The sequence below is a fragment of the Chrysochloris asiatica genome, unplaced genomic scaffold (assembly GCF_000296735.1).
Source record: "Chrysochloris asiatica unplaced genomic scaffold, ChrAsi1.0 scaffold00104, whole genome shotgun sequence".
Classification (NCBI taxonomy): domain Eukaryota; kingdom Metazoa; phylum Chordata; class Mammalia; order Afrosoricida; family Chrysochloridae; genus Chrysochloris; species Chrysochloris asiatica.
The window spans coordinates 9,743,446-9,756,567 of record NW_006408622.1 but is presented as its reverse complement, the minus strand read 5'-3'; the positions used below and the strand labels follow the sequence as shown (position 1 = coordinate 9,756,567).

At 49.9% G+C, this 13,122-nt stretch overlaps 2 protein-coding genes across 2 annotated transcripts; one reads left to right on the top strand and one right to left on the bottom strand.

Moving 5' to 3' along the window:
- Positions 1-2,288: 2,288 nt before the first annotated feature.
- Positions 2,289-9,582, top strand: CAPNS1 (calpain, small subunit 1). Its single transcript, XM_006867332.1, has 10 exons — positions 2,289-2,502; positions 3,495-3,528; positions 3,797-3,886; positions 4,041-4,098; positions 4,195-4,259; positions 6,169-6,237; positions 6,340-6,418; positions 6,551-6,667; positions 9,319-9,377; positions 9,556-9,582. The coding sequence occupies exons 1-10, from the start codon at positions 2,297-2,299 to the stop codon at positions 9,580-9,582; spliced, it is 804 nt and encodes a 267-aa protein (XP_006867394.1). The 5' UTR covers positions 2,289-2,296.
- Positions 9,583-10,742: 1,160 nt separating this feature from the next.
- LOC102817020 (cytochrome c oxidase subunit 7A1, mitochondrial-like) lies at positions 10,743-12,252 on the bottom strand. Its single transcript, XM_006867331.1, has 4 exons — positions 12,238-12,252; positions 11,524-11,610; positions 11,299-11,383; positions 10,743-10,798 (listed from the first exon to the last, which is right to left on the bottom strand). The coding sequence occupies exons 1-4, from the start codon at positions 12,250-12,252 to the stop codon at positions 10,743-10,745; spliced, it is 243 nt and encodes an 80-aa protein (XP_006867393.1).
- Between the last annotated feature and the right edge of the window lie 870 nt (positions 12,253-13,122).

The window sequence follows — 13,122 nt, the reverse complement described above, 5'->3', positions numbered from 1 at the left end:
CACCCTATATAGGGTTTTTGAGGAGCAGCTGGTGGGTTTGAACTGCCGACCTTGTGGTTCACAGTCCAGTGCTCATCCGGATGGGCTCTTGTTGTTGTGTCTAGTGGTGGTGGTTATGGCTGGGGAATCGGTTTGACTTATAAGGTTTCTGAGGCTGTAAATCTTTCCGAGCGCAGTAGAAAGCCTCATCTTTGGCCCACAGAACAGCTAGCAGTCGGTCACCTGATTCTTAACCACTCTGCTACCAGGGCTCCTCACTGTTGTGTGTGTGCAGAGTACTGGGGGTGGGGGCAAGGGAGGGGAAATAGTAAAGACAAAGGGAGAGAAGTAAATAGCTGTGATTGGAGCCCACCAGCTGCTCCAGAAACCCTACACAGTCATGATGAACGTGAGTCGATGAGGCCAGTCAGAACTAGATGGCACATAATAAGAACATAAAACACTTATCACTCAATTCTAATAGGGGTGAGGAGTGGAGGTGATGTCGCATACTCTTATTTTACAGATTAGAAAATTATCCTTCAGAGATTTCTTGTCACTGTTTGGGGATGGCACGGTTCCAATTCAAGCCTGGCTGGCTTCTAAGGAAGGGACTTAGGGCCAGACTCAGCTTCCTTGGAGGAGCCCTGAGAAAGAACTGGGAACACAGGTTGAAGGCTGGAAGCAGAGAGCAAGGTCTCCAAAGGCAATTTCAGTCGCTGTTTTACCACCCAGTTCTAACCTTATACCCTAATCTCAAAAACCAGGTCGTGGACAGAGGGTTCTTCCTGAGTCTAGGGCCCACTTTAGAGACTGAAGACTGAAACTTTGATTGAGCCTGCCCAGGAAAACTGAGTCTGGTGATTCTTAACTGGGGAGAAGTGACGGAAGGAGGAGGCACCAGTAAGGTTTCCTAGCATAAGTCCTACCTGTGGGTGTAACTGCAGTCTGGGTTGCTGCAGGAGCCGGAAATCCAGCTAAGCCTCAATCCCTGCCACAAGCCAGAGCTTGTCCCCGGAGTGTGAGTCAAACAAAGTTCAGGGACTTCAAATGCTCAGTTTGTGGCGATAGGCCTGGATAGGGACAGTGTGATAAGAAGTGTCTTTTCAAGCGTGTCGAAAACCTCATCCGCGGCCGGGTGTTGGCATGCCTGGTGATATCCGTGACTCTCCAGGTCACTTCTGAGTGCAACTCTCCAGGTGGCCTCACCTGGGTCCGGCAGACGCAGCGGAAGATCTCTCACCCTTTTAAGCCTGGGCGGAATTGGGATCCGTAGCACGGAAACAGAGTGGAGCTGCACTACCCAAGTCACGTTACGCGAGGTGGAGCCGGTGTGCGCCTGCGCAGTTGTTGTGTACCGGCGCTAGGACCGTGCGAATGCCCGCGGAGCAACCAGGCTGTGTAAGTGCCGATTGCTGCCGCCTGAGTCACGGACCCCGCCCTCGGGAGCCGGAGACAGCGGGAGGCCTGTGAGCAGCAGACAGACAAACTGACGGTCGGACGTGTGAGCAAGGCGGTGAGCACCCAGCCCATAATTCCCCTGCACTCCATAATCCCGACCCCGACGGCCCCCAGACCTGATTAGACCGTATAGACCTCAGGGGTCTTAGACCCATGACCTTAGATTCCTAGGATCCCCAGACCTGTCCGGCCCCCGTTATCCCGGCCCTGGGAATCTTCGGTCTCACGACCCAAGATACAAGACCATAGATCCGAAATTTCCTGTGAATTTTGCCCTAGGGCCTCCAGAACCAGGATCCTAGATCTGTGTCTCCAATTGCAACGGGAATCCCGTTATCCCGAGCTGAGGAGCTCACTTTGACGATCTTAGACCCCATCTCACTGGCCTAGCGGTGTGATACCGTAATTTCGCCACTGGGCGTTCCATGTTGTAAATTTCCTAAACCCCCACTCCGAGAGCCTGCAGGCCAAGGACTTGGAAGTCCTGTGCTGAGTTCTGGATCTCTGATTCGAGCACCCAGACGCGTCAGGGACGTCTAACACCAACGTGAGGTTCCCCACCTGGTGAACCCCTCAAGACCTGGACTCCTACCCTTAATGATGCCTATGAGTGGATTCAATCTAGAGCCCTTCAAGACCTACAGGGTCTCTTTAGATCCTAGGGGCTTTCAAACCTTACCCTCCGTCCCTCTACAAGTCCCGATCCCATTCCAGCGGGACTCCAAAGCCACAGTTAAAGGATTGGTCCCCACCCAGAGGCCTCAGATTCCTCCCAGTTCCAACTCCGGAAATGCGTATGGGGGGGGGGATCAAAGACTTGACCCACTCTTTCCCCTCAGGAGTCTAAATCGCAGCGATGTTTTTGGTCAACTCGTTCCTGAAGGGAGGCGGCGGTGGTGGCGGCGGTGGGGGCCTGGGTGGGGGCCTGGGGAATGTACTCGGAGGCCTGATCAGCGGGGCCGGTGGCGGTGGCGGCGGCGGTGGCGGTGGCGGCGGAGGAGGCAGTGGTGGTGGCGGTGGAACGGCCATGCGTATCCTGGGCGGGGTCATTAGCGCCATCAGGTAAGACAAGGCCTGGAGGAGGGAGAGACCATAAAGGATAGGTTAGGTAACTTGCACAGTGGCCTCATGCTTAAGTGTGGCGTGGCCATAGAGCCCGAGCACTCTGAGGCCACTTAGTTCATTGAGGCGGGGCTTGACTTGGGGCGTTGTCAGTCTGAGTCAACACGGATGTGGGTCATGGAGCAGCTGGGACCTGATGGGACCTGGCAGGGTCTTGGGAGGTGGGGCTTAACGAGGCTGGGCGTGGCCAGCAAGAGCTAACCTAGGATACACATTTTGAGGGGGTGGGCCCAATGAGGCTGGGGGTGTGTCACTAAATTGGGGCGGGGCTTGAAATGGGCTTGGCCCGGGTTGTCCTAGAAGGGTCTCTGAGAAGTTGGACCCAGAAGAGGCTGTGGCCTGATAGGATAGTGGAAGTGGATCTTGAAGAATCAGTGGTTGGTTGGGAACCAGCTGGATTAATGAAGAAAACAGTGCCGTATTGGGGGCATTATGGCTAATAAGCGATGAGCTGGACCTAAGAGGTGGGGCAGGGTGTCAGGAAAACAGGCATTCAGGAAGGGGTCATTAGAGTAGGATACTGGGCAGATGGGATCTAAGGAGGTTGAGGCAGACTCTGGAGCAAGCCCTTGAAGGGGCGGGGCCTATTGCCTTTTGGTGGGATTCTGGGTTGAGAATTGGGTGGAGCCAAAATGATTCTGGAATCTGCCATTGGGAGGTGGGCTGGGGAGGGAGTGGAGCCTGCTGTGGGGGTGGGCTATACCTTCTTCCCGGATGGGGTTGGCCTGATGGAAGAAAAGGGTCACGACCAGGGCAGAAAGAACAGGGACAGGTGAGGACTAGAACAGCTGATGAGGGCAAGAAAACCAGTTACGGTGGTTGGTGGGCGAGGTTTGGGGCGTTGGGATGTCGGGCTTGGGGTTAGCGATTTTTCAGAGTTGCCGGTTGGAAGCCCCACCCCCTAGCCCTAACTCCTGCATGTTTTTTCTCAGTGAGGCGGCTGCGCAGTACAACCCGGAACCTCCCGTGAGTTCCCCGCACAACTGAAGAACCCCTTCTTCCACCCCAGAATTGCCCAATTCCATCGTTGTCCGTTTGGAGAAGCCCTACCCCTTGCTCTCTGATGAAATCCCTCTTTCATTAAGTTCTTGCCTTAATGAAAGTCATAGCCCCCCAAACAAACACAGATAACTCTTCCGCAGCCACTGTCCCTCTCCCACTTCCTTTGATCACCCTATCACCCACCTATTCTGACTCCCCACCCATAATTGTTCTGAGATTTTCTCCTCTTCAGCCCCCACGCACCCATTACTCCAATATTGAGGCCAATGAGAGCGAGGAGGTTCGGCAGTTCCGAAGACTGTTTGCCCAGTTGGCTGGAGATGTAAGTAGCTCAGACCCCTAGCCTTGTCCTAACTTTCCCTGGTTTCCTTTGCACAACACACATACACACTTGACCATGACAGCCCTCAAAATTCCCATTCTGTTTTACAACCTGCCCAGACCCCTGACCCTCACTTAACTACTTCTACTCTCAGGACATGGAGGTCAGCGCCACAGAACTCATGAACATTCTCAACAAAATCGTGACCCGACGTGAGTGACAAGAGTCAAGGCCTAGGGTGGGTTTAGGCATGGGGCCTGCGTGGTGGCTGTGATCTCTGACTCTGACCTCCAACCTGCCCCCAACAGATCCCGATCTGAAGACGGATGGTTTTGGTATTGACACGTGTCGGAGCATGGTGGCTGTAATGGATGTATCCTTGGGAGCAGTGTGGAGGAGGTGCTGCGGGAAGAGAGAGTTTTCGGAGTTGGGTTGGGACAGCTAGGGTATAGCTTTTATACCCATAGATGTGGACATGTGTATTTCAGAACTATGGGTGTGAAAATAGTCAATAGAAACATGGGTCCCCATTAATAATTAGTGTTATTAATCGCTAAGATTTTATAGCTACCCTGTTATATACAATGATTTTATAGGTGGGGAGACAGGCTTAGAGAGGCAATCATTTGTACATCATAAAGAAAAAGTGGTAGGGTAGAAATTTAGACTCGGATCTTTAGGAGTTGAAAATCCAAACAGGTAACTTCCATAAATGTGCCCACTAAATTATTATATAAATATGTTATTCCCAAGGGCACCACCTCCCGTATACATGACCACATATGGAAGCCTGTACACAGGAAAACACATATGTGCATATCAGCTGGTCTTGGGTGGCACACTCAGCACACAGGTATATATTGTCACGTGCTGCTCATATACTTGTTGAATGGAGTTAAACAGTCCTTCAGTAGAATTAGAACAATCCCAGTTTTCCTCTGTAGCAAGGTTACTGAGTCTCTCTTCCTTGATTTCTCTATCAAAAACGGAGCTAATGTGATACTGAATTGAAGCTACATGCAAAGAGCTTAGCACGGCACATAGCACATAGTACGAGCTCTGTTCCCATTGTTGTTATGTGTCGAGTCAGTTCTAACTTATAGCAACCTTGTATAAGGTTTCCACGGAGTGACTGGTGGATTTGAACCGCCAGCCTTGTAGTTAACAGTCCAGCGCTGATCCTACAGTGCCGCATTAGCTGTCATTTTTATCTGAATTTAGGCAGACTTTTCATCTTGGAATCTCTTTTGCAGCTACTGGGTAAGATTTAGTGAGAAAGTAATGTTCCTCAGGGCCTTAACACGGTGCCTGGCATGTACTAAGTACTTGGTAAATCATGGCTGTTTTTATTTAATTATTAAGAACTCATTAAATGCAAGAACCTGAGCTAAGGGCTTTATGCTAATATCTCATTTTGTTTTTATCACAAATCCAGCAAGTACTTCCTGTCATCTTACAAGGAAACTTCAAAAAGTTCGTGAAAAACTGGAATGAAAAGAAAATGGAAATTTTCCACAAACTTTTTGAAGCTCCCTTCTGTATCTCTTAGAGTGCTAAGATTATACTCTTGTTTCTTGTTACAAGTTTCAGTAATTATGAAATTGAGATACTTATCATGAAGAATGTGTCCTTTTTTGAAAGAAAAATCTTTCCCGTTGAAAAGAAGAGATTTACAGCTTTGGAAACCCTCTACAGGGTTTGACACGTGTTAGACAGAGCATGGTGTCATGCTATGAGTTGGAACTGACCTGATAACATACAACAACAAAAATCTCACACACACACTTCTGTGAGTTTGTACATACAAGAGGCCTTAAAGTTCGTGGGAATAAAAAAGAAACAATTTTCCACAAACTCTTTAAAGCCCTCTTGTGTGTATTTCCCCATGTAAACAAAGAAAGTCTACATTGCATGTTGTCTTACTTTCCCCTGAAGAGCTGTTACTAATTCCCAGAGCTTTTTCACTATCAATAATTTGATATAGGAGGAATTTACAACTATTTTTAGGTGAGGAGTTAGTAGTTGGAAGATTAATATCATTTTCCATGTTGTATTAAAAAAAAAAAGAGAGCCCTTATTATTTAGATGCACAATGTAAATTTTGTGTGGGTAAATGAAAATGAAATCATACACCCCAGGTGACAAGAGCAGGGTGGAATGGGAGCTGGAAGTTTTCTCCTGTGTTCCTCTGCTTGGCTGTTATTATTATAATATACCCAGTGACCCATAGAGTGCACACATCTGGGTAGGTCATCACATTGTTCTTAACACCCTCCCACCAGAGTGACACCACAGGCAAGTTGGGCTTTGAGGAATTCAAGTACCTGTGGAACAACATCAAAAAGTGGCAGGTGCGTGGCACCCTCGGAAGCTCCCACCATCCAAATTTCCAAACCATGGAGATGCTGTGTTCTTTGAGGCCCATTTGACCTCTGATGCCTCTACCCCCACAGGCCATATACAAACAGTTTGATGTTGACCGCTCAGGAACCATCTGCAGTTCTGAACTCCCAGGAGCTTTTGAGGCAGCAGGTGTGGCTGACAGGGACATGGTGGGGTTGGGGGTAATTGGGGAAGCAGCTCCCACTGAGCTGATCTAATCCTGTATTGTGGGAGTGGGTGAGCCCTATGCCCCCCCCACCTAAGGGGCTAAATCATTCTCAGGCTTCCATCTGAATGAGCATCTCTACAACATGATCATTCGACGCTACTCGGATGAGGGAGGGAACATGGATTTTGACAATTTCATCAGCTGCCTGGTCCGGCTGGACGCCATGTTCCGTAAGTCATGCTGTTCCTCTTCCCACATGGGTTTGGCTCAATTTACAGTGGCTCAGGTCTTTCCTAAGACACAACGGTAACCAAGACAATCTGAGTTCCTGCCTTCATGGAGCTCACAGTCCAGTGGAGGAGAGAGAACTCATCAAACAGGGATATCCCAGGATGGTCATGGCTGGGATAGAGGAAGTCTGGACAGTGATTGGGGCTATGCTGTGGGAAGGACAGACCAGAGTGGTCAGGGTGGTGATGGGAGAAGTTTCCGCCAGAGAGAATAGTCTACAGAAGTCTAGAAGGGAAAGAGAAGGTGGTGCTTTTGTTGGGCTCCTAGGTGTTCAATGAGAAGGGTGCTGAAAGGAGAGATTGTGAATCTGGGAGCAGTGAGCGGGGCTGGCTCAGAGTGCTTTTATGAGCATCAATGACTGAATCCTTGAGACTCTCTTGAGAAGTAGGAATGGGCATCCCCAGTTTATGGAGGGAAGAACTGGGGTTCAAGGAGGCAAAACTGCTTGCTAGGAAGTGGCAGATGCAGAATTTGGACTCAAATCTTTCTGATTCCTGAGTTTAAGAGTAAAGTGAGAGGAGAGAGCTGGGCAGGGCAATGAATCCCAAATTCAGGACTACTGGGGACATTGGGGGAGCCAAGGTGTGTTCTAGACAGGGAAGAAATGGGGTCAGGCTTGGATTTAGGAAGGTCTCCCTGGTCTCCCGAGAGCCAGGGAGGAGGGCAGTGTGGAGACTGGGAAGACAGCCTGGAGGCAGAGGCATCCGGGGTAGGGAGGCTTGAGGGGTCTGTGAGATTGTCTCTGTCGGGGAAATCTCACAAGAGGAGGAGGAGCAGGTTTAGGGAAGATGCTGAGGTTTTGGGTTATGAGGGCCCTATCTAGGCACCTTTAAGACCTGTGGATCAGGAGCAGAGGGAAAGCCAAGGCCAGGAGTAGTGACTCAGGAGTGTGTGAAGAGAGAGCATTTGGGAGCCAGGACTTAGCCCTGGGGCTGGGAAGGGCAGGTGGTGAGTGGGAATAGCATGAAGAATAAGGGTTGAGGAAAAGGGACAGAAATGTGAGCCATCAGAAACTTGAAGGGAAGCTAGATGTGGACAACAGTACAGATGATGCCATGTGTCACAGAAGAGAAGGCCCAAGAAACAACCATTGGATTTACTTGTACCAGCAAGGGGACCATTAGTAACTAGAGTCAGTGCAGTGTCTATATGTGGGCACCTGAAGGCAAGAATGGGGGACCCTGCCAGACTCTAGGGACAGGGAATGACGATGGGACCTGTAGAGTCTCCTTCCAACAGCCTGTTTGGGCTGGAACTGGAGGTGATGGCGAAGAAAAAGTAAACTTAGATGTAGCTTAGAGGTCAGTGGGAAGCTTGTCATAGTTGGGACTCAAGTCAGTATTGTTAAGCGCCCTCAAGTTGGTTCCAGCTCATAGCAGCCCTGTATAGGGTTTCTGAAGAACAGCTGGGAGATTTGAAACACCAAACTTGCAGTTAGCAGTCCAATGTTTACTGAGGTGGGTAAGAGGCTAGATTGGAATTCCAGTTTTCCAATATTCTTGCTATGTGACTTGGAGCACATCACTTCTTTCTTTTTTTTTCCTATAAATTCTTTTTCACTGTTTAATTATTTGCTTTATTTATCTTAACCAGCAACTTAGACTAGTTGGAAAGTAATGGTAAGAAATACAGTTCCTATATTGTACCAAGTACAAAACCATGAGGTAAACCCACTGCTGATGGGTCCAATCTGATTAAGATCCGCCATGTAAGACAGAGTAGAACTGCTTCCTAGGATTTCCGAGGCTCTAAATCTTTATGAAAGGAGCTCTGGTAGAGTGGTTACGAATTGGGCTGCTAACCTCAAGGTTGGCAGTTCGAAACTACCAGCTGTTCCGTGGGAGAAAGATGAGGTGGTCTGCTCCCGTACAGATTTACAGCTTTGGAAACCCTGTGTAGGGTCACTATGAGTCGGAATAGACTCCACAGTACTGAACAACAGCAACAACAACAAATCTTTATGAAAATCATGACTGGTGGGTTTGAACAATATGTTGTTATTTAGTGCCATCATAGAGACCTCGTATCAGGTTTTGGAGGCTTTAAATCTTTTTTCCTTTTTAGTTTTTATTGTGAATTGAGTGATAGGCTACATGGTAGAGCATCAGTTTTACACTCAACCAATTGCATCTTGTTTAATTGCAATGATTACAGTCCCCTCCATGTGCCATTGGTTAGCAGTATTTGTTTCTTCTCTCTCTCTTTTTCTTTTTGATCTACACAGAGACATTCAAGAATATATGATCGTTTAAACAACCAAAGAGCAGATTTTGCAGACCGGCCCCCTGGCCATTAGCTTTATACTTTGTTTTAAAATGACTCATAGCTCACGGGATTGGATGAAATGCCTTAATACAGGGGAAGTGCTGGGCATACATCATCCAGGAGTCCTGCGGGTTGCCCTGCTGGAGAAGCATGTGGCAGTGTGCTTCCGTAAGGAGTTACAGTCTTGGAAACTGTAGGGGGCAGTTCTTCCCTGTTCCATAAGCTCACTCTGAGTAGATATTGATTACAAGTGGGTTTGGCTTTGTTACATATCATCTCAGATGTTCGAATAATATTCTAAAAGCGAATTTCTTCCTCCCTCCAGGTGCCTTCAAATCACTTGACAAAGATGGCACTGGTCAAATCCAGGTGAACATCCAGGAGGTAAGAACCCTCTTCTCAGGGTATCAGTGGCTAGTGGGCACCTCAGCCCTGATGCATCAGCTCCAAGCTTGGCCCCTTCCTCCCAGTTTCCCCAGCCACCTCTGAGGGAAAGCAGAGCAGCGGGTCCGACTCTGTCCGGATCCCCTGTCATTCACTCTCTGTACCTCCCTCTCTCCAGTGGCTACAGCTGACGATGTATTCCTGAATGGGAACCCCAGACCTCCCCCTTCATCGCCTTGCTGTAGGAGCCACCTCGGACCCCTGGGTCTCTCCCAGAGCTGATCATCTCTGCAGTCATGTCTTCATGGGTCCTGTGAACCACAGGCCTCTTCATGCTCCTAGCCCTTGGCACCGGTTTCTGAGTCAACAGCCAGGGCCCCTAGCTCTAAGACACTCCCTGTCCCAAGAGTTAGCCCCACCCCCGACACACCTAGCTCACCTCTACTCCCTAACCCTCTCATGCACCCTGTGCCAAACCCAACACTTGTGTTGCTTCCACACCCCAAGGGCCCGTCTTTCAGTTCTAGGAGGATCCCTCTAGTCCCTACACACCCTGTCACACCCATTCAGTTACCTCCCTGCTCTTTCCAGGGCGCCACACACCCTGGTGCTTTGGTCTGGATTCTGTTCTCAGCCTGCCAGGCCCAGGAGAAAATAAAAGCATACCAGTTGCTGATCTCTATGGGACCTGCCTCCTGTTCTTCAGGCTCAGTGTGGAGCAGAGGGAGGCTGGGTTCTGGACTGCTTTTATTTGTCTCCGGGTCTGTCCTCATCTGGGTGTTTTTCTTTTTTCTTCTCCTGGATTCCAGTTCTTGCTGAGGTCCCTCGCAGATCCTGGAGGTGGGGCTTGAACCTGGGACCTAGAAGCCCAGGCAGTCTTTGCTCCTGCTTCCAGAGAGAGACCCTGCTGGTAGGGAGGACTTAGTGCCACTCCCTTCTCTGCCCCCCAACGTTGTCTCTATTAGCTGCTGTCCTTGAGTATTTCTTGGGATCTGCCTTTATTGTATCCCAGACCTTACCCTGGATCTTCCTTCCCAGCCTTGGATCTCTAGAGGGAGGGGCTGCTTTTCTGGAATTCACCATCCACTGGAGAACCCCACATCAGACCCAGAGGGGGTCCTAGCCACTATGAGATGGTTGAGAGGCAGCAGCATCAGAGGAATAGCCCAAACCAGGAGGAGGGATTGGGGTTGCCACTAGGCTATCCCTAGGGCAGAGATCCCTGGGCTGGTATGGTAGGAGGATGAGTTTGAGGAACATACACAAATATACACAGACTAGAACTGGGGTATAGGTTCCCCCAAGAAACTGGTATATTTATTGATGTTAGTCTAAGTCCCTCCAGGCCCTCCAAGCATCTTGGTCTCACTTCTTGTGGGGGTAGGAGGCCCAGCCCAGGCAGTACAGGCTGTAGACGGTGCCTACAGAGGGAGGTAGAAGGAATTGAGAATGTGATCCTAATCCTCTTCCTAAACCCATTTCAGGATTTAAGCCTTGGAGCCTAGCAATAGTTAGACTTCATCTACCTTCCCAAACCATAGCTCAGCGGGGAGTACCTTGGTGTGGATCCAGACTGGACTGATGGCTTCTTCCCCAACTCCAATCTGGGCTTCATCTCCCTCCTAGGACTCAAAGCTCCTTAGAACCCAGGGCCAAGCCCTAGACAGCCCCTGTACCCTAGTACTCCAATCCTCTTTTATCCTGTCCCACTCAGGACCTAAAGGCCTCTAAACTCCAATCCTCTTTTATCCTGTCCCACTCAGGACCTAAAGGCCTCTAAACTCCAATCCTCTTTTATCCTGTCCCACTCAGGACCTAAAGGCCTCTAAACTTCTCCCCTCCCCAAGCCTGGGACCCAACCTCTTAACCACCCAGGTCTCTTGAATCCCGCAGCCCCAGAGGCTCTTGGCCCTGCACTCACCCCCTAAGCACAGAGCCATAGTCAGGCGGTATAGGATGCCGTCCATTCCCCCGCCTTTCAAATGCACCGGAAGGTCATTGTCTGCCTACAGCAGAGGCACAGCATGAGAAAAGGTTACAGGTTACTCTGTTGACTGTATCCCCTACTTGACTATAAAGAGGAGAGCCTCTCAGAAGCCCACCCTGCAGCCCCACATCGTCCCGGACCAGACTCTCCTGCGCCCACCTGGAACAGTTTCTGTTTTTCCGCGACTCGGTTCTCCATGCGGTTCCTGGCTGTGGAGCTAAAGGAGCGAATCAGCGCCTGGGAAACCTGCGACGGAAGGGAGTGGATGGGTATAGATAGGCCAGGCTGTCTGAGGCCTGGATGTGGGACAACCCCGTCTCATGGTTAGTGTCTCAAAGGCAAGTTTGAAACTGATTAAGCGAGAGGGCTCCAAGCCACAGAGGTGCTGATGAAGGGCCCTCTCACCTAGAGAGGCTGGCTAGGAGGTTACCAGGTGGCCTAGAGGGCCCTGGAAGGGGAGCGGACCCAGAAGACTCAAGATTTAGTGGGGGTCTAAGCCTGGAGCTGTTTTGAGGGGGCGTTTCCTGAATTGATGTGCGGAGACCCAAGTCTTTGGAACTGGAGTCCCCAGGGGATTTCCAGGCCATCAAAGAGGGGGGAAGAGGTGGGTACAGAGGTGGGCTTGAGGTGAATACAGACATTGAGTTCCCAGCGCTGAGTTATTATTTAAGGGAGTGAGGGAGCCCTAGATGAAGGGATAATAGAGCTTCAGACCCAGGGCTTGGGGCCATGATAAGGGGGTCCCTGGCTGTCTCAAAGGTCTTGGATAGAGGGGGAGCCCCGAACCCTTAATAGGTTCACGTTCCCAGGGTGTTTAGGGTGTCTAGTATTGGGGCTAGAGCTTCCTAATTGGGGCCCCGTAGGTTTCCTCACCCGCAGGACCCTCATTCTGCGTCCTCTTCGGCCGGAGTCACCTCCCCTTTAAGCCCAAGGACACTGAGTACTCTCCCCTCCCCACCAGGAATCCCAGGCCCCGCCCACAACAGCTGGTGGGGTGGGGCCTCAGCTGTGGGTCCCGGAAGCGGCAAAGTTGGGCAGCAGGGGTTTAGAATCATCCAATAAGCAGCGCGGAGAAAATGTCAGGTGGTGGGAGCACCTATCTGTTATTCATTTCGGAAATTCCATTGGTACTGTTGTTATTGTTAGGTGCCTTGAGTTGATACCGACTCCGACTCCTAGCGACCTTATTGCACAACAGAAACCCTGTCCTGCGCCAATCTCACAATTGTTGCTATGTTATTTTCTTAACATTTCAGGAGGCTGGAAGTCCATAGTTACAGTGCAGGCTCGGGGAAACGGTCCTTGACTCCTTTAAGCATCTCTAGACCCATCATTCCTTGGAGATTGCCATACATCTTGGCACCAAACTTCTGGATCTAGGAGCTTCACAGTGCAGGGATGCTAGGTGCAAAGGATACATTCCACTTTGGGCTCGCTCTTGGTTGGTAATAGGTCCCTCAGTCACCATAACCTTCTGAGTTGACCTCTCTGTCTTGAATTTCACTGGCCCAGAAGAACCCCTTGATCACTGTTTTTATTGGCCTCACTGCTAACCACAAGGTCGGTGGTTGAAACCCACCAGCTGCTCCTTGAACCCTATACAGAGTCACTATGAGTGAAAACTCACTTGAGGTCACTTAGTAACAACAACAACAACAACGAGTCTAAGACAAATGTATTACACAGAGAACTTGTCTGTTTTCAGAAGCAGCTTCTTGAATCAGGCTTCCTAACTCTTAAGTCATAGTTTAGGAGTAC

What these genes read in the sequence shown, in the direction of transcription:
- LOC102817020 (XM_006867331.1), bottom strand. An exon ending in AAAAACAGAAACTGTTCCAG is followed by an intron (nt 11,384 to 11,523) that starts GTGGGCGCAGGA and finishes CCTCTGCTGTAG; the next exon opens with GCAGACAATGACCTTCCGGT. An exon ending in TATGGCTCTGTGCTTAGGGG is followed by an intron (nt 10,799 to 11,298) that starts GTGAGTGCAGGG and finishes CTCCCTCTGTAG; the next exon opens with GCACCGTCTACAGCCTGTAC.
- CAPNS1 (XM_006867332.1), top strand. Translation starts at nt 2,297, where the DNA reads ATGTTTTTGGTCAACTCGTTCCTGAAGGGAGGCGGCGGTGGTGGCGGC. An exon ending in ACAACATCAAAAAGTGGCAG is followed by an intron (nt 6,238 to 6,339) that starts GTGCGTGGCACC and finishes CTACCCCCACAG; the next exon opens with GCCATATACAAACAGTTTGA. An exon ending in AGGAGCTTTTGAGGCAGCAG is followed by an intron (nt 6,419 to 6,550) that starts GTGTGGCTGACA and finishes AATCATTCTCAG; the next exon opens with GCTTCCATCTGAATGAGCAT.